This window comes from Micropterus salmoides, unplaced genomic scaffold (genome assembly GCF_014851395.1).
Source record: "Micropterus salmoides isolate LMB-PRFRI ecotype aquatic unplaced genomic scaffold, ASM1485139v1 Ms_hic_scaffold_3, whole genome shotgun sequence".
NCBI classification, from domain to species: domain Eukaryota; kingdom Metazoa; phylum Chordata; class Actinopteri; order Centrarchiformes; family Centrarchidae; genus Micropterus; species Micropterus salmoides.
The window spans coordinates 35,307,863-35,329,189 of NW_024042261.1; the positions used below are offsets into that span (position 1 = coordinate 35,307,863).

Consider the following 21,327-nt stretch of genomic DNA (forward strand, 5'->3'; position numbering starts at 1 on the left):
TAAATTGATTTCTAAAATATAAATTTCTAAAGCTGTAAATATTTAATATCAGTTTTGTTATTAAACATTTTCCAGAACAGTTCTTTTCATACTCAATTTGAATCCATTTTTCTCCCTCCCTCTCTCTCTCACCTCTTTGCGGCTCTCGTCCAACTCCTTGTTGCTTTCCATGTTGACCATTGCGCTGTTGGAGTTGGGCAGGTTGCCGACGTTATTGGTCGCAGCGCCTGCTGTGCTGTCCTGAATTCCACCCCCACAGTTCTCAGCGGCAACTACTGCACCCCCTCGTGGTGGGATCTTGCCGTCTATGATCATCTCCATGCCACCCTTGTTGGGTGTTAGGTCTCCCTCGGTCTCCACGACGATGCCATGGCGCTTGTCAGCACGGTAGCGCTTGCCCATGTACTTGTAGAAGAGCAGGCGGCGGTCAGCAATCCAGGCCAGGATGACACACACTGGGAAGTACAGCAGGGTCACCAGGGCCTCCCACACCTGAAACACACACACATACAAATTCTCCTTATTGTATTTGTTTAGCATTATGGCAGGCGTTTGATTAAAAATCTTTAAAAACTTCCCTCCCTTTTGACACACGGTTCCCGAAACTGGGTGCAGATACAATCATAAGTGCAAACTCTGTGCACAAAGGAGTAATTCTGGTGCAATGTGGTACAAACTGAGAGAGAGGTTGGAACATCATGAAGAGATTATTAGTTGCATAAATGCTAATCACACTTGCTCATCTCCTTTAATTAAATCCACAATTTAAGGAGCTGAAGAAGAGTCCAGGCCGACTTCTCAGAGGTAAAAACTCAGCAAACCAAATATTAAATATTAATGTTAAAATAAAGCTCCCCAAATATTCTTATACAGCGACACAGAAAAGCTGCCATGTTTCTTTTTGAGCTGAACTTCCAATCAGTGCATGACAACACATTATTTTAGAAGACATCTCATTTATATTCATGCATTTTTTCTTACAGTCTGTTTCTTTTTTTTTCAAAAGGTAGATACAATCCCAGAGATGAGTGTCTCAAAACCCAGACAAAGAAAATACAAATCATTTGGGTCAAAATGGCATTGAGATAGTCATATCTGAGCGCATTTACATGTGCACAATAATACCACTACTACTGTGAGCAAAAGTAGAGGCAAAACTGAGAGCTTAACGTGGTATTTTAATATACAAATATATGGAAATGTATCCAACAACAGGCAGTTACATGAGCAATCAATAACAAAGACGTAACAACAACCAAGATGTCTCCTTCCCAGCTTCAACCCAACCTCCATTCATATGAGTGACATTTAATAAACTGGCAAAATTTTCAAATACGGGTCTGATAATATTTTACAATTAATTAGAAATTTTCTGCTTTTGACATGACAAAAATGCTTCATGCCAAAATAAGTGCCATTATTGCACCTGAGCTGCATAACCTCAGCTGTATCATTTCACCCACCTTTATGTTAGAGGGTTCATTTGGGACCAAATTACCAAACAGCAGCTGCACTTCTGCTCCTGCTGCCTTTGAGCTGACTGCACTGATGAACGGAGCCACTCGGTATCACACTATCTAAATTCTATTTGGTCCTCTTTTCTTCTAAACCACAATGAGTCTGTCTCACCTCCACAACTCCTGGCGACATGACAGACAGGATGAGGTAGAGCCAGATGTAGGCGAAGATGCTCCAGAAGGCGGTGATGAAGAACACCCTGAGGTGTTTGATCTTGCGGCTCTCGCCATTGGGGATTGTCCACACGCAGATCCCGAGGATCACAAACATGTTGAAGGCGGCGCTGCCTACGATGGTTCCTGGTCCCAACTCGCCAGCTTTGAACTCATGACCGCACACCTGGAGAGATACAGTGTGTGGTAGGGAAGAGACTGATATAGATGACTAATATCCAAACAAACGGTAGACAAAGAAATTTGAGAAACACAACACGGCTTGTTTTGCCAGCCAGTTTCATATTTATCAATAATTTTGTTTTAACAGCATGCTCTCTGCACGATATAATAGTTAAACAGATCCAGCAGAGTGTTTTGCTTTGGAAAAAAGAAATTAAATATTGGATTAGGATGGAAGAAGCAAGAAAGAGGAGTTGAGAGAAAAGAGGAGCAGTGCTCATGTGTGTGTGTACCTCTATAACCGACAGCAGTATCTCCGGAGCACTGGAGCCCAGAGCCATGAGTGTCAGATTGGACACGGTTTCATTCCAGATTCGTACGGTTGCCACTGATGTTTCCCCGTTAGGCATCGTGATAGTCACCTCCTTCTCCTGTTGACCCAAATACACACACACAAACATTGTGTTGACTGCCTGTACATTAATTTCCATGACAAACTCTATAACTAAACTTAAAGCCAAACAATACAGTGATGTACAGTACGTCAGGTCACCAAATTCACAGAACTAATTAGAATGACAAAGACAATTTTTTTTTAATACTAATAATTTGATGCAATGTACTCTACATAGAGAGGCACTACACTCTTGTGCAACATATGACATAATACTGTTTTGAGTTCACAAACTTCACAATATCGTTATATTCAAAATTCAAAACTCTGCAGAAGTAAATTAATTAGCTCACCCTTTATGTGTTTCATAAATAATTAAGAACGTGCACTTAATTACATGTAATGTTATGTTAACTGGAAACATTAAATAAAGCTGTCCTGCTTAACCTGCATTTACTTGCTGCTGATCAGCCCTGTCTCAGACAACAAGTACTACATCAGGTCAGATGATGCTTCATTATTTCTCATTCAGAGCGAGCAGCTCTGTCTTTCAGCAAACTAACATTCCCTTGTGGATTATTTCTTTATTTATATCACATTTTCCCCTTAGAAATAAAACAGCAACAGAAGAAAAACTACATCTACATACTTGAACAAAACGAAAGAATAAAATAGCAAAGATGCTTAATAAACCTCTAGCTTTGGGTAAAAAGCCATAAAACATATAGAGCATCTGAGGATACAAGCATAACCTCACAAGAAAACCATCGGTTCTTCTGGTCTATTTTCCCACTGTACATAAATGAACTACCAAGACTTCCTGGATCTTGTTTCATATCTCACCGGTACCTTAAACAAAGCCCGCACCAACAGAGCCCCATGTGCGGTTTTAAGACATCTGGTTTTCAGTCTTAACGCTGGCTTAAAGCTGTTAAAGTAAAAAGATGTTCTTAGGTATGCACTCTTGTACATGTGACTTTTTTAACAGATATTTTTTTCCATTACTTTCAAAGCAGTTACTCATCGGTTCCACTCAAACAAACATATTTGAATAGCTGTCACCTACACTATGTACACAGACTAAAATAACTTTACTTCTGCAACACAGGACACAAGATGTAACTCTTCCTGTCTGTTATTTTCCAGTCTGAAATAAATACGCAACCCATCACACCATAAAATTATCATTTTCTTCCTCTCAATGTCATATATAATAGGCTCTGCAGACTCATATTAAGATGGTCTTTTTTATGCATCAAAGTACCTAATATACCCAGATGATACAAGACAATTTAACTGGTATCACATTATTTTTAAATGCATTTATTGCCACTATTGTTATTGCTTTAACCAGTCTTTGTCCCTCATACTTCAAATTAGTCACCAAGATGCTCTGGTATAGCTCTTCTTTATGGTCCCTTTGTCTCTAAAGAAATTTGTAAAAAGCTTTTATGTCCAATTGGAATAGTTACGTGAACATGTTCGTTTTCTTTCTTCGCCTGACCTATTGAAAAATGTTTTATTCTCTTCTCTTAAAACAAATGGCACTTATTAGTAGTAATCACTGACTGTTCTGTTTATGCTATGGTCTTATTTTTCCATTTGAACTGTTTCTTTTTGTGTACTTATGAGAGTCAATTTTCCTTTGTCCTTCATGTCGTTTTTTCTCCCTCCAGCTGACCTTCACATCTCCTGTTTCTCCTGTTTCTACTCTCTAATACTGAACCATTCAAACCTCATAGGACCCTTCCTACATTTTTCTACAGTGCTTATGACTGCATAACCTCAGCACCTGAACCATTACAGACCACCTGGGACAGCACACACACACAAACACACACTCTCACAACTAAATCACTGTAACACATTGCACTTACGTCCAACAACTGTACTATATACTGAGAGTGATAGACTACAGTACAGTTCCTACTGTGTGCGGATCAAATAGTTGCACTTCATGACTATTATTGTCTTGGGAAAACACACAGCTCTGTCTTTCTGTCTCTGTAACCTTAAATATCTGTACACTATTATATAGGATAAATGATGGAGGGGGAAATCTATGTAATCCCCGTTAAGGAAACTGGGCTTGTTTTACAGTAAAGAGACAATTACATGATGATGTAAACACATTCACTGGCAGCATCACTTCCTCAGTAGTCATCTAACACACTCACTAACCTTGAACATAACGAGCGCTAATGAAAGATTTATGGCTGTATCGGAAACATGCATAAACCGCCTTATAAATGGATTAACACGATGTAGGTCTATTTATAGCCGTTTGTTGCGTGGTCAGCATGGTTTGTGTCCAATTGCAAACAATATAAATCAACCACCACCGATTATGGAGATGTTTGAGAACTGATGGGGCAACATGGGTGATTTAATGCACCATTATCTTTGTAAGTCAGCGCTACAGCTGAGCCAAAATCCACGAGAGGTGGAAGAGAGGCTGTGATGTGTGTGATCGTATCAATCGTATTTATGCACATGAAGTGAACAACTTAAAGAGGATTTGAAGAGCAAAGCAAGATCATCTGACAAAAACTACACTAAAAAATAAAAGTATATGTATATAAAATAAATTAATGAATTTGACATATACCGTGTTCTATCCTTGTTTTTATGTTGTTTATGTCTGTTTTTTATTGAAGCATCCAGTGCATGAATGTTTTTTTGTAAAGCCCTTCGAGCTGCATTTCTTGTATGAAAGGCACTATACAAATAAAGTGTATTATTATTATTATTAAATGAAGCGTTATGAGTCGCCTTGAGATGCTTTCATACTACTCTCAGTAAATAGCGTGTTGATGGCCGGTGCTTCCTGTTCTCTTTGTTGGATTTCTGCATTGTTGTCTCTTTTCAGTGTGAAGATACTGCACAGTAGATAAATATAAAGACATGACAATGTTATGAAATTAGACCTTTGCCTTTATATTTACAGGCTTTATGGGCGATATGCTTCCTTTTATTCTGACAGTACTGAATTTCCCCCTGCTCATACAACTATAGACATTTGTGAAGCAAATTTGAATCCTAATCACTTTTCAACAATGTAACTCCAGGAAAAGTGAATGGTAAATAAGCGTAAAAACAATCAAACACATCCAGTACGTTTTTATCAAGCAAAATGCCAAAAATTAACTCAAACTAATTTGCTGCTTTAAAGATTTTTTGGGCATTTTTGCCTTTATTGGACAGTTGATAGTCTGAAGCAGACAGGAAACTGTCACGGTTTCGGGTTTTGCAGTTCCTCATGTGTTTTGTGTAACTTTACTTCCAGCCTTTCTGTGTTTTCCCACCTGTTTGATTGCCTGCCCCACCCTGATCAGTTTCACCTGTGTCTAGTTATCCTCCCCCCTCTCTTGTGTATTTAGTCTGTGTGTTCCCCTGTCCCAGAGTTATTTCATCTTTGTCCCTATAATTCCTATATGTTTTTACAGTTACTTCCCTGTACCTTTCCTGTCTTTTCTCTTTTTTTAATTCTTGCCTCCTCCCTTCTGGATTTGTTAGCCTAAGTGGACTGCTTTCCTGTTTTGACCCTTTCCTGCCTCACCTTGCCATAACTGTGTCACTTTAATTTTATTATTTAAACTATTGAATTGAACCAGCTCTGTCCCATTATCTGCATTTGGGTCCAATCCCTTGTATTCCTGTACCCTGCTTGAACTAAAAGGGGTGGAGAGAGGAGATGCAACAAGGGTCCTTGGCTAGGACGGAAACAAACAGCTACAGGGTTGCTCCCTTTTTATATATAGTCTATCACCGCGCCGCCACGCTTCACTGTGTTATAACATTATAAATCATACACATAATAAAAACTTATCAAAAATAATCAACAGATGAATGGATAATAAAAATATTCCAACAAAATTGCAGCCCTGTTTTGAAACTATTCCAGGATGCATTGGGTGAAGGCAGAACACAGCAAGTAACCTACAAATCAAATCAAATTAATATACATCTAGAAGATACAACATAAGTTGCTCACATGATGCATCCATGGTAATGATCATATTGCCACAACTTCCTACACCATGCATGTATTTCTCCATTCACTCGTTCTCACCTGTGATGTGATGACCTCTATGGATGCCATGAAGCGATCAGCGATGATGGACACTCCAAGGAACATGTACATGAGTGACACAAAGTAGACCGCAGCTCTGGCCACCTGATCGCCAAGCCCGGGTCGATTGGGCTCCCAGACGGGCAGAAGGATGCCAGGCCTGCACACTGGCACTTCCTCACACTTCTCTTTTCTGGTTAAAAAGGTGCTGTTACCATAAGACACGGAAGTCGGGAAGGCGGAGGGGAACACGGGCGAGGGCGAGATCTCCAGCAGGCCGGGGTCGCTGCTGGGGTCGCTGCGTTGGGACTCTGGCTGGCAGGGAGGCAGTGGGAGGAAGAAGAGGAGGAGCAGGAAGAGGGAGGGGGTGGGAGAGGCGAAGAGAGACATGGTGGCTTGTGCTTCCTACGAGAAGGGGGAGGAAAGGGTGAGGCAGAGGATGATGGGATTAGGCTGAGGAAGAGGGAGGTAGGAGGGGGAGGTACTGGGTAGAGCTAAGGGTGGTACGACTAGCTCACCTGAAGAGGGGAGAAAGAGAGAGAATGAAAAAAGAAAGAGCAAATTAGTTGTGACACACTGAAAAGACCTTTAAAACTGAGTGAGAGTGGGCACGAAACAGAATCGCTCTAGGTGGTGAAAAGTGACTGCAAAAATGTTTGAACTTGAGCAAGACCTTGAGCGTGAACATACTGAGACAAAAGGAAAAAGGAGAAAAACTGATTTACGTTTTATTCGTAGTCAAAGATGTCACAAAAATATACACTTACAGGCACACGTGCAGCTGATGTGTACATGTCTCGCTAGCAAACAGCTACAGCTAACATCTTTTTAACTGGTATATTGGCTGTGGCAAATATGGACTACAAACATTTCACATAAACCCAAAGAACCTACACAGAGCCAGCAACACAAACAACAAACATATGCAACAGGAAAAAAGCATCTGGATGCTTTGGAGCCATCCAGCAGCTACCACACCTGAAGAATGCCTGTCTGCCATATTATATCTGCGTGGTTGTTGTTGAACCAAAGATCAGCATCCAACATTTTTTATTTTGCTTTTCACTGTCAAAATCCATTTCAAGGAGCTGCCTATGTTTACCAGAAAGAGTCCAGGCTAATTTCTATCGACATAATCTTGCCTCCATTCACGATATTTTCACTACTCATAAGAGAGAAGAGAATCTCCACGTGTCCTTGAATATTACAGAAAGCAAGAGCTCAGGTAGGTGCATTCAAACATTCAACATTAACACAAACAAAGGAATTCTTGGCAAAAAGCAGATGAAAAGCATGATTCATAGTAGATGACGTGATTCGGCGGAGACCCTGGCAAACTCTATTCATGGTGGTGAGTCATCGGTACACAGAAAATTACTAAAGAGGCTGTGAGCAAGAAAAGAAAGTTGGGAAAGAAAGGCAGACAAAGCAGAACGGTACGAGAAAGAGATGAAGTGCAAGAAGCAGAGGAGAAGAGGGAAAAGGAAGGAGAAATATTTTGGAGGAAGAGAGAAGAGATAGAAACTGAGATCGACAGAAGTGGAAAAGTGAATGGCGAAGTCACAGAGAGGCCTAGATGGTAGACAGAGAAAAGAGAGTATTAGCAATAAAGGTGTGACTGAGTTATTGATTTATTTTAGTTCAGGCCAGTGCAGAATTTTCTTTTATCCATGAGTTTTCACTTACAAGAGGCAAAAAACGTACCTTGAACACAGGAAAGGAAGACAGAAAAAATAGAACAGAGAGAGAAGCCTTAAATAAGGGTGAGATCAAGAGAGAAAGATCGACCAACAGCATGCACAAAGAGAAAAAATTATATGGAAAGGAAGAGAGTGCAAAAAATGGAGAGATGTTTGAAGGAAGCAGAGAGGCAGAAGAAAACAGTAAGAGACAGACGAAGAGTCGTACAAACCCACCACTATTCACCAAATGTTACTCTTTCCGTGTCAATAAAAGATGGACACACACAAACACACACACACACACACACACACACACACACACACACACACACACACACACACACACACACACACACACACACACAGAGTTGTGTTTCCATCACTTTTCATGACTCACATTCACTCCCTGGAGACCTTCCTGACCCTGACCCTAACCACTACTTGCCTATAACGATGTCCTAAAACTGACATAACCTTAACCTAACCTTAAACAAAGTCCTCACCCTAAAACTGAATGATTAATGTTTGGGGGACGTGCATTTAGTCCCCATAAGGAAGCCCTGTCCCCACAATGTGTCTATATAAACAGATTAATGTCCCCACAACATTAGTAATACACACAGATGCACTGACAGAAACTGGCTGATGTTGTATATGTGTATACTATATTTTGTTTGAGCTTTTTTTCCTTTTTGGCTTACGGTCTTGTGTATCTCTACAACACTGTGCATGTGTGTGTGTGTGTGTGTGTGGGTGAGAGTAACATGTCTGCCAGCTGGAGAGATTTAAACCTCAGCGTGAAACCAAAGGATGGACAGATGGACTGATCCCTATTATGTGTATCGGCTCATAATCTTCTACCTCTCTCTTCCTCTAACGCCTCATCTCTCTCTCCATCCGCCCATTTGTGAGGAGGAAAGCACCTGCCAACACCTTCTGTTTTAAAATGTTACCCACCTCAGCTAATCTCAGTTTACCATCATATAAAAAAATGCATGTCTTTCTCTTCTCTCTGTCATAACAATTAAGTTTCTGTACTTCTTCATTCAGGTGTTTTTTACCCATGGGTATTTCGATGCATGCGATATGTGTTGCCTTTTGGTGTTGAAAAAATTGTGGTGAGGCTTCTTACACATTATTGGAGAGTTTGGTTTATGTTAATTAAAATACATCAGACACTTTTAAATAATACAGCTGATCACCTGTGATAATTGTTGGCTTCCTGTTAGTAATCATTATGTGAGAATATACTTTTACAATTTGCACTAGACAGACATAGTTGTCTCATCAAAAATCCAGCTTTTGTAAACACAGCTTTCAGATGATTCACAAATAACCACAAAGAGTTTCCAAGTGTCTTTTCATGCCAGGATTAACGTACATTTACACTTCAGGACTTTGCTTGATACACCAGCAGAAGAAATAATCACAGTATATTGAAAAACCACCAGCAACCTCCTACTGTTGGATTGTTGTTCCAATTTACACAGTAAACCAAGGTCAGCCTTTTCCAATGTTGAATGCCTCCTTTGACAAAACTGACCACTCAAGCGGAGACAGCAAATATTGAGATATTTAGACTGTGTGGCTTCAGTTTGGATTTGTGTAACTAGACAACATGTTTATTCTCCGTATTTGCTTCTCTGTGTCTGCTGTGGCCTGAACACAACAGGACACTAAAGGGCTGCAGAACAGTTCTGCCAACCGACACAACAGGAATTAAATGAGAATCATGTCATGTGAAATGTGCAACACATTGTCTGTCCCAAAAACATCTGGAAAAACCTCAGATGAGTGGCTCCAGGCTCCTGTTGTCCTACTGGGCCGTCTCTTATCTAGACTCCAAGTAAATCAGACACAGGCTGATGTGAATTGGTTCTCGTGAAATTATAAAATTAAACTTGTGTAATAGTACAGTATATTCAAACATAAACATATATAAACAACAGCAAGGTTGCCTGCCCGGATCCCTTATTCATATGTTACAGTCTATTTATAACTTTGTCATCCTGATTGTAGATTTTAATTATCTGCCATTTACTATAAGAGCAGAGTGCGTTTTCTTGGTAAGCTGATGAAATTAGTTATATTAATTTAATTTCTTCTCCCCTCTGACACTCCTCTCCTGTTTAGCGATATGTTCTAGCTTCTTAGTTAATTTCTCTTGTTGCTATAAAAAACCTCAGTCGAGCCGCGAGCACCTTCAAATTAAAAGCGATACAAAGTGAAGATGAGCTGGAATGGCAGTGAAAGCTAATGGACTACACTGTGATTTTCACATTCACCAGCAGAATTGAATTACCTTTAGTTGTTTTGATTAATTCACCTCGACTGCCGCTGCATTTACTCCCTTTTAAATGTAATTTGAAAGAGGTTATTCATTTACCATGTACCATGTGTTGGCAGAGACGTATGATGATTTAACACATCATCAAACAAGAGTCAACTAAGCAAAAGAACAGGACACGGGCTTACCCTATCCATTTAATGAGTCAGTACCGATGAGCAGATTTGTGAAATCACGCAAATAACTCTCTCTTATTTCTTTAAAAATGCATGGTTTCTTTTTAAGCTTATCTCTGGGTTTCCAACAGGATGCATTTCCACAAACAGCAGTTAGGTAAGAAATGTTTTCTGTGAAATGGGGATGATGACAAAGTAGTGGGAGTGATGGATGAAAGTAGAGTTTAAAGAGAATTGGAAGAAGAGAGAGATGGGAAGGAGAGGGAATCGATGAGAAATAAAGGAGATAAAGAGGATAGGACATGAAGAATTGGTGGAAAGGAAGAAAAAAGCAATAATGTTCGGTTGTGGCCTGTAGATCCTCAAATCTCACCTACCTGCCCATCTGCCATTAGTACTTCATAAATGTTACCCTGTCATGAAGGTCTCAAAACATTTTTAAACTTCAGATCTGCATTAGTACAAATTGGTGGTAATGCATGTTTCTACACCATTAACAGGAATATTCATATTAGCAGTATTAAGTCATTGAAGTCATGAGCGAGCATAATCCAAAATGTTCACTGTTTTTACTGAACGTCATCTGAATCTGTTTGGTCTAATGGGCTTCAGCACATAAACCTTTATTGTTGTTTTGTATCCTTACGTGGACCCTGTGTTTTGCTGTGAGCCGGTTGTTTGATGGTGATATATATGGTTAGTTGCGGTGTTGTTGCTGTAGTCAGAGAGAGGCTCGGGAGCACGCGCAGGGCTGAATCCGACCCGGTGTCATTTAAAAACAGAAACATTCTGATGTTCGCTTGTTCACACCGCAAGTGTTGAGCACGTAAAGGTAGTTTTACAGAGCAGCAAAGCTCCCTGGAGAGGATGCTTTTACGCTCACAGATACTGTTCTGTCAGTCCTATCATGTGAAGGCGCCTAGTTTTTATGTGTGCAGGATTTGAGATTAAATAGACCTCATATGAAAGAAATGATCCATCACGTAGTGATGGACGAGGTAGAAGGGTTGACATGGGGCTAAAAGTAAAAATGTGAGGTAGAATGCTGGAGGGATAACAGGAGTAATACAGGGGAAGATTGAGGAATAGGATGAGAAATAAAAGTAGGGATGATGGAGGAACAAGGCGAGGAGTAATAAGTAATAAATAAGAGGAGGAATGGGAGTGGAGGAAGGGAGGCACAGTGAAGAGGAGAAGATGAAAAGGAGGGGCTGAGGTCCTAAACATGTTTATAGTCCTCATTCAGAGTACAGGCGCAATGTGTTGCCACGGCGACCAGGTCAGAGGTTTGGTGGGGCAATCAATTTCCGGGGGTGTGTGTTGTGGTATGGAGAGAGAGAGAGACAGAAAGAAAGACAGAGAGAAGGAGAGAGAGACTTAATTTATCACCAGGGGCATCCCACTGAGCTGTGGGACAAACCCACTCATCTCTCCCTTCTGAGGACACACACACACACACACACACACACACACACACACACACACACACACACACACACACACACACACACACACACACACACACAAAAGGACAAGACTGACACTACTTTCTAATGCAGTTGCACACAAGCTCTTTTATTATTTATTTATGGAATTAGTTGTGTTCTAATTTAGTTTTAATATAATTTCATGAGAGTCTTTCATGGGTGGATCATATAATGTGATAGAGAACAATGTTTTTTGAATTGGGTTTGAATTGAATTGAATTCACCACAAATAAATGAACATTTATTTCCTGAAACGGTATCACAGTGACTCTCAGCAGTTTATATCTGCACAATTTATTCCTGGAAGGTAGTTTTAAAGAAAACCCAGGGAACTCTTAATATAAAGTAAATTTCATTCACCTCCAGTGTAGTGGGTCAGACAACAAGTGAATTTATATTTGTCTTTCTGAACCAGCTGTTTAAGTTACAATTTTATTTGTTTCATGAAATACTAAATATTGGCGGCTACACACAGAAACAGTGTCAACATCTTCGTGGGGACCCGTCATTGACATAATGCATTCACTAGCCCCTTACCTTAACCTTAACCATCCCAACTATTTAACCCTAACCTTAACCTAACTCTAACCTAAATCTTAAAACCAAGGCTTGACCCTAAAAAGCTCTTTAAACATGTGGGGTCCAGCATTTTGGTCTCCACCAGTGGCGTAAGCACCGATGGTGCAACCAGTGCAATGCACCAATGGCCCAGTTGATTACAAGGGTCCACAAGGGACAGCGACAATTGCCACGTGAATCGTGATCAGATGCTGCCATCCATTCATTCATACTGTGGAGAGATAAGATTTGCATTTGGCACTTAGGCTGCTGGGCGGCGTGGTGGTGCAGTGCGCCTCACAGCAAGAAGGTCGCGGGTTCAAACGGCGGTTGCCCCGGCCTTTCTGTGTGGAGTTTGCATGTTCTCCCTGTCTCTCTGGGTGTTCCGGCTTCCTCCCACCGCCCAAAGACATGCGGACAAGGTTAATTGGTGACCTTAGGCGTGAGTGTGAGTGGTTGTTTGTCTATGTGTGGCCCTGCGGTGGACTGGCGTGTACCCTGCCTTTCGCCCGATGTCAGCTGGATTTGGCTCCAGCCCCCCGCGACCCTGTTTGCAGGATAAGCGGTTGACGATAGATGGATGGACTTTGGCTGCTGTCCATGGTGCTGATCAAGGGCTGCATGTTTGCAATGTGTGGAGTTGTTGCGTGTCTGTACGCCCGTGTACACGAACACAAACTTTTTGGAGTTGAGGGACACAAGAAAAATATTTGCACCAGCGCCAGTCACAATTAAATTACGCTGTTGGTCCCCACAGAGTTGTAGGACCCCACAAGTATAGTGGACCCCCCCCTGCCCCAACACACTCTGTCACTCAGTCTGTATCTCTGATCGCTCCTCTCCCATAATGCATGTTACACTAAGCACCTTCATTAGCCTCTGACTGTAACCCCACACTATCAAATTAAACCATTAAAACAGCGCATTAAACAATGATTACTGATGCTGATAGGTGTGTTCCTATTAATTCCTTTTGGTGGTGACCGGGAAATAAAGGTGAATTTAAACCTATTATTGCTCTCTGTGTCATATGGTTGGATAGACGTCCTCCTCTGAGGACACACATAGCTGTGTCTTTACTAAAGGAAACACTTCTTCTATGCACACACATGCATTGCCTAAGCTGTGGGTTCTGCTGTGGGTTCTTGAGGCAAGTCAGTGTAGCTGGAACTCAACATAACAGGCTGACAGACTGACTGTCTGGCTGTACAACAGGAGTTGAATGTCACAGTGATCACCGGCTGCACTGCTGAGTCTCAACACAAGGCAACAGAAACATGTGACAGCACTGAACATTAAGAGGGGGAAACGAAGAGGCCAAACCCGACCAGTCACAGTTCGCCTTGTGCACAGTAACATTTCAGTCACACTTTCGTAACAAGGTAAGGGTATTTCTTCCTTTAATACTGGGTAGCTGCTGGTGACTCTTCCGCCATGACACCTGCCCTGTGACAGCTGGTTTGTGAGTCAGTGTGTATTAGTTTATTTTTTGCATTTGGGTGAATGTGGTGGGCTTGGTGCCTTTTAGTTTTGTCTGACTATGTTGTCTCTCTCTCTCGCTCTCCCCCTCTCTCTTTCTTCAGTGGATCGTGTGGGCGTACCTAGCGCTCTTACCACCTACAAACAACACACCTAATTCCCATTGAGTCACTCAGCAGCTCCACAAAAACCCAGGCCTTACATCCAGTCCCTGCCAGATCATTGAGTTGCACACAGGATGTGTAGCAGGATTTACCAGCTAACTAAGAAACTCTGTTGCTTTGCATGACTGCCTTCATGACTAACTCTGATAATCTCTTTCTGTAGACCTACAATCCTCCGGACTTCACCTCTACTGCCAGCCTCACCAGCCCAAGGTCTCAGCCATAGTTAATACCGGATCCTCTACTGGACTCATCAAACCATCTACAGCAGAACTGCCATTAACACCCTGGAGAGTACCCCCCAAACCCTGAGCCATTACCCTTTCACTATTTGAACTTTTAAATAAACTGTTCTGTCCTTCTTAGTCTGCTGTTGGGTTCAAGTCTAAAACCCTGATCTAAAAAATAGATACTGCCAACGCCTTATTAAAGGGTATTTTCCCCACAGTTACTTAATGGAAATTGAGGCTGAACCAGACACTGATGAAGATGCAGGTTTGGTATTTCTTGATATATACAAGAAGGTTTAAATGTATCTATTACCACAAATCACAATGTAAAACAGTCAGAACTAAACCATTTGCAAACTGTGTGAAAGGTTTGGTGATCTGTATTTAATATAACAGATGTTTTCTGTGTGTACTGATTAGCAGCATGCAACTTTCTGCTAAACTTAGTTCATAGCTACAATGACATTTTGACACTGAACCATTAATTAGCCTTTAACATTCAACACAGGAGAGGTCTGACTGCTGCTGCTGTTTCTGTGGTTATGCATTGGGTACCAGGAGTCGTTCCTCAACACTGAAGGATTTAAAGACAATTCTGAACATGTTGGCATTAAGTTTAAATCTAACATTCAATAAAAAATAATTACAATACATTGAAATTCCACGCTCACACACTCACACAGTAATGAGCATGCTGAATCTGCACACTTTTTCTCTCTTTTCTTGTTCAAAGGCTGCTCAGTCATCCCTCCTTCCCTCCATTGTCTGCTGAGCAAATCACACTGTAAATGACAAATCGATCTTTAATATCAATAAGTCATTTGAGCTGAAAACGATGGGGCAGGCTGAGGATTTCATTACAGCCAAACAGGTTTCCACAGCAACAATCACACTAACTCAGTTTTCAGAAGAAAATGCACTTAGATTTGATCATACTGAGCCAAGAGGAGAAGGTGAAACACTGACAAAACTATTTCAAAACTCTTTAAGAGCACAGGTCCCAAAGTCAGTGCAACAATGAGCTTATTTTCTTTCATTTTCTACACTCTTTTTCTTGTTTAGGGTCACAGGGGCTGAAGCGTATCTCACTATGGCAGTAGCACAGAGTGTCCAATTAAACCAACCTTGAAGCTAGAGGACTACAATAAAAAACAGCTCTGTACCGTTCGCTTAAGAGATAATTTTGGTATTTTCAACCTTTCTATGTCTCTGTGAGTAATTGGGCCATTTTTTTGAAATATGTCCAGTATTGAGTGATTGTGCTGCAACTGGCAGCAGCGAAACAGGGCTGCAGTGCAATCCTTGCGGGCAATTGCACCGGGCTCAGATTGTTATTTTGTATGTGGAGTGTTTGACAACATTATGGAAATAATCCCTACACAGATAGACCTTTTTATCCTTCTTGTTTAACCAGAAACAGCAGCTATATAGCTCTGTTCCAAGCAACCAGACTGTCTTGACAAAAACAGGAAATTATCCTCTCTGGCATACAGCTGCATCTATCGGTTAAAAAAAACGAACACGAAAGTCACACAATAACACAAAGCAACTAAACGACCGAGGCAGCGGTAGACCAGCAACTCCCGTGTTCTGCAAGGTAAAATTACTTTAGTGGACATACTTTGACGGTGACGACTGCAGCATGCTCGCTCAATACTGGACCAATTTCATTAGTCCAGGTTGAAAAACACAGAAGTTACCCTTCAACTAATACCCAGTGGAAATTATGCTCTTGCTCTCAACCATGCTTCTACCTTTCTACTCCTGTAGCAACAAAATATTATGTTCAAGACTCACTTGGGCACTTTAATGTCAGATTTGAATGGAGTTTGGAGAAAAGCCTCCAAGACACGGTTTTCCTTTTTAACTTCTGATGTATTTATATATCGATGACTGAATAATTAATTATTACATTCTCGGATCAGTTACTTTTATCAAATCACTAAAACAACAATAATTGTGACTTTTACAGCTTTTCTGATACAGTATATAACCTTTTATCGAACAACTAAGAATGCTCAGGATTTCTTTGCTTGACTGAAATACTCCAATGTCTCCGGGTCACTCACTTTGAAAAAGTATACATTTGTACTGCTGTCTAAAAAAGAATAGCTTCTTGTTTCAGTATTGATCCCCGAGGGGATAATTATCTTTTAACGTGTCATCTTCCACGGAGAGGTCAGAGGTCAGCTTCAGGACAGGCTGTGGAGCTATTAGGGATTTAGTGTCTTATTTCAGTTGGTGGATGCTTGCGGTCATGGAGGTTTGATCTTGGACGCTCCAGTGGAGGGTATCAGCTGGAAATGCCAACAAGCTGTTCGCAAATAAACAGAGCGTAAACATTCTGCAGACAATCATGCATAAAGTATCACAACTCATCATGTCCAGCAGATTTCAGTGTCCACAGCAGGTGTGCAACAAGTCCTGATAACACAATGACAGAAGAAGGTCATTTAAGGTACCTGATGCATTTTTCTGACCTGTCACTTTGAGAACATTTTATCAAATCCAAATCCAGTATCAAACCTATTTATCTAATCCTAATCACATTAAGTTATTTTTTAACATTTCCAGTAACTTAAGTTATAAATAACTAAACACAAATATCTGAAATCACCTTTTGTTGGCTGAGAGAAACACTTGTTTTAAGAGTCCATTTAATCAATACTCACAACCTGTAGCGACAACCTGAAAATTAGAAAACATTCCTTGATTATGAAATTGCTTGATCATAAAATGTTTCTGACACATTAAAACAACAGCTGTAGCTCACTGCAGCAAGTAGCCACATTGTCTGATTTTGTGTGAATGCTGCAGAAGTCACTCCTCATCCTGTGTGTGTGTAGCTCGGTCAGACAGACACACAAACCGACAGCTTTTTATACACAATGACGCAGACAGAGAGCAGAGGAGGGAGATGGAGAGCGCGATGTAACCTGGTCACTACGTTTTTATAGAGTCCCAACCTCACACCATGAGCGCTGCCAAGAGGCGACGCCCAGAAACGTCTCGAACTGCAAAATAATAAGAAAATACAGGCGTCTCTGCAGAAACAGACCCATTCATACACTTGTATTACGGCATAAATGATGATTGAAAAGGGGTTATTTGTGTCTATAGATTGGGTCCATACATACTTTTTTTTTTTAAATCTTATTTATTATACCTATAAGCACTTCAACAAATGACCAGTGCTGCAATCTTTTAGGGCAGGACAGCCCCTAAGTGTTGCACTGCATTTTTGCACAATGTATACATATGTATATACATATACATATACATATACATATACAATGTATATATATAAATCTACACGAAAATGCAAAAACACGCTATCAAGTGCTGTCAAGAGCGTGCCAAACCACCGGGGAGCGATATGACCCTAACCGTAAAGCCTCATTTGCCAATCAGATCCTATTAAAAAGGTCAACAAAGCAGGCAGTGGAGCACAATGTGACGTTGCAAGGCAAAGACTCCGGTTTTACTGCATGACAACACACTCATATATTTTCTATGTTCTATAGACAAATAACCAATCTTCAGTTAATTTAACATTTTAACATTTTCAATTGAAAAAACCTTCAGGTGTCAAGGGGTTAAAGTAGGGTTAAAAGCTGAAAGTTGAGAAGCACTTGGCAAAAGCTCAAAGAGCACTAACTCAAGGACACCTGCCACTCAGATGGTCTTAGAAAATGGTCAGCAGTCTAATATTCTTGTCTCTGCTCTTTTAAAAGCAGACAGCCTAAGTCGTGGCAGCAATGCACTTTAGAAAAGAGAGGCTTTTCTGTCCCTGGTGCTTTTCTCAGCTTATTTCTGTCCTGTCTCTTGCTCTGCCTGTCAGTCCACTCTCTCTCTCACTTCTTCTCTCTCTTAATGTTCATTTCTCTATGTGGCACACAAACACAAGCTTTCCAACTTTGCAAACTGGCGACAACTTGTCAGTGAAATCGTCCTTCAGCTGGCAAGAGGTAATTTTACTGTCATCAAAAAAATACCTCATCCTAATTTAGAAAATACTACTTTGCCATGTGTGAGGCCGTGATGAAAAGATGAAGCAAAGCAAAGCACAGCAGCGAAAAAATTGACCTTCAGTTGGAAAATAGACCACTCACCTGAGGCACGCACCCCTCCACTACCACCCTCTTTACCCGCCCTTATCTCGCTCTGTTTGCTCCTCATTTTCTTTTGTGAAGGACTATTTGTTCGACCTCTTAGCCGCTGCCAAAACATCAGGCAGTCTAGATTAAAAGAGTTTGAGGCTTTAGGGCTTTAATCTACAGATCAGAGGCAGTAGACCACTCTGTCTAATGAATCATGATGTGACAAGAAGGACCTAACTCTTTTGGTTTTAACCTTTATTTGTCTGAGAACTTACAAAATAATACTCTATCACAAGCTAGTGGCTGGTATATGCAAGTGGAAGGTTAAAAATCCTGTGCACTGACAATATAGCACAATATCCACTGCATTTGGGTTTAACTACCATGAACAATGGACTTCGATCGATTTCTGTTTGTCTTTCAAGTACTTCATTAGTGTTATTTCGTGTATATATATGGGTTTTAGAAAAATCTTAGTTTCCCAGTCCAAAATACGACTTGTAACCAATATTTAAGTCAGCAACTGGTAATTAAACTTTGATATGACATTAATGCAGCATTAGTCACAATATTGACTGAAGACTATGCCATGTTGTTGACACTACAGACATGAGTTGAAGCCTTTATGACAGGGGATGTATGTAGACGCAAGCACAGCTGCAACGAAAAATCGATTGACAAAAACATTTTCTGCAACCATTTTGATAAACGTTCCCTGGTGCCAGCCTCTCAAATATGACATTTGTTGTTTTTTGCTGTCATATATGGCAGTAAATTGAATCTCTTGAGACAAAATAAGCTAACTGAAGACATTATTGTAGCCTATGAGAAATTGTAAATTCCATTTTTCTCAGAAGCGAGAAAATAATAACATTAACATTAACATGTTGAATCAAAAATAATTTGTGGTTCTTCTAAAATCAGAACCAGTTACAGTTAAGAACCAGTGCTTGAGAATCAAGCCCATCTGGGAGTTACCCAGTAACTGCTGTTCACCACTGAGCAGCTCCACTGGAGATCTTTTATTAAAAACACCTTTTTTATTCGAGAGACAGGAACGTGGATAGAGGCAGGAGACGAGGGAGAGAGAGACAGAAGGGGAATGACACGCAGTAAAGGGCTGTAGGTCAGATTTGAAACCTGCCTGCTGCAGTAAGGACTCAGCTTTGGACATGTAGTCTGTAAGTATTGTAGGGTAAAGTGGTTTGTTAACTTCTCACATCCTGACATTTTTGTCCTTCCAGCTTTTTGCTGGGAACTAACAACTTTCTGATAATTTCTCTAACCACCCATTACTTTGCATTGGATTTCCCACTCTTCAGGATTCGTGATTATTTTATGTGAACACCAATAAGTTATTAGCACATTAACTGTGATATGCATACGCATAAGGAGATAAATTAATGCACCATCAAGAACACGTACAGCCTCTGCACTGGGATGATGGTGGCAGGGTGTAGCTTTCCCAGCACGCAGCATCCATTTTCCTCTTTTTATCTCTTACACATCACACCCTCCCTCTTTTGTCTCCACATTATCCTGCCCTTATACCAAGTTAAAGTGACTGCTGTTCTGACGCCAGCTGGCAGTGAAAAGCTTTCAAAGCTGTAAATTCTGATGACACTCATTTCAAGGGAATGAGGGAATGATTATAAAGTGTTTCTCAAGAGGACATAAAGGAAACCCAGCTGTCAGGGATGTTTAATGAATGATTCAGCTTTTGTGTGTAGAAGGAGGAAAACAGCAGTGTGCACGTGTGTGTGTGTGTGTGTGTGTGTGTGTGTGGGGGGGGGGGGTGATTACCCCATTGGCTGTTGTCTTGAAGGGGAAACATCAGAGGGATATGTGATGTATTTATTTCAATATAATAGACTTATTCTATTAACTGCTGAATTTGAAGGTCCACTTGACCTAAATTACAAAAGAACAAAAGGCGTTTCACTTACCTCTACAGGTATCCAGACATGCAGATAGTTTTGCATTTAATTGGCCCAGGTTTGGAGATATCTGCCTTTACATCAATACAATGGAGGTGAACTGTATGAACAGTTACCATCAGGGCTCCTTTCTACCAAACAAATAGTCCCTCTTCTTCATTGTCTCTATGTGTGTGTGTGCAGCCCAGTATCCATAGGAATTAGACCCATACTGGATGAATTTACACTGCATGATTTACATCCAGTGCCAACATTTATAAAGTAAGTGTGACTTTACTGCAGGAGTTTGCAGACATGCAATTACTGTTCACTGTTTTATTAACCATATGATCTTACGCTTGCCACAATGGAGTTGTTATACACAGATAGTGAAAAATAAAATAAATGTTGACTTTGACATTTTTGTCTGGTGACAGGGTTGGTGTGTGTGTGTGTTTTATAGGTGGGTGTGGTGCCCTTTTGGCACCAGTGTTTGGCAAAAACACAAATGGAGGCATCTGTGTAATCAGCAGGACCTCTCCACACACACACACACACACACACACACACACACACACACACACACACACACACACACACACACACACACACACACACACACACCGTAACCATCACAACTACATGCCTAACATTAATAATAATAATATAATAATAAACATGTTGCTGTTGCTGTACATAAAATCACAATCCACAGAAAAATACAACAAATAAAAGTTAATAAAACAAAAACAATAACATTAATAATAAAAATAACTATAAAACGATCATAAAAAGACATCAGCAATCGAATGCAAGTTTAAAAAAAGTGTGTCTTGAGAAGAGCTTAAAAATGGTAAGAGTCTGGGCTTCCCTGAGTTCAGGAGGAAGAGAGTTCCAGAGTGAAGGAACATAAACAGAAAAGGCCCTGG

General features: G+C 40.6%; 1 protein-coding gene across 2 annotated transcripts in view; it reads right to left on the reverse strand.

The window, feature by feature from the left end:
* slc8a2b (solute carrier family 8 member 2b) overlaps positions 1-21,327 on the reverse strand; it is a 170,977-nt gene that overhangs the window by 47,897 nt on the left and 101,753 nt on the right. For both annotated transcript variants that reach the window (XM_038693590.1, XM_038693591.1), the window contains 4 exons: positions 6,320-6,837; positions 2,147-2,284; positions 1,630-1,857; positions 133-492 (listed from right to left, as the gene is read on the reverse strand). In XM_038693590.1, the coding sequence (XP_038549518.1) occupies positions 133-492; positions 1,630-1,857; positions 2,147-2,284; positions 6,320-6,709 (1,116 nt within the window). In that variant the 5' untranslated portion in view covers positions 6,710-6,837. The remainder of the gene's footprint in view (positions 1-132; positions 493-1,629; positions 1,858-2,146; positions 2,285-6,319; positions 6,838-21,327) is intronic.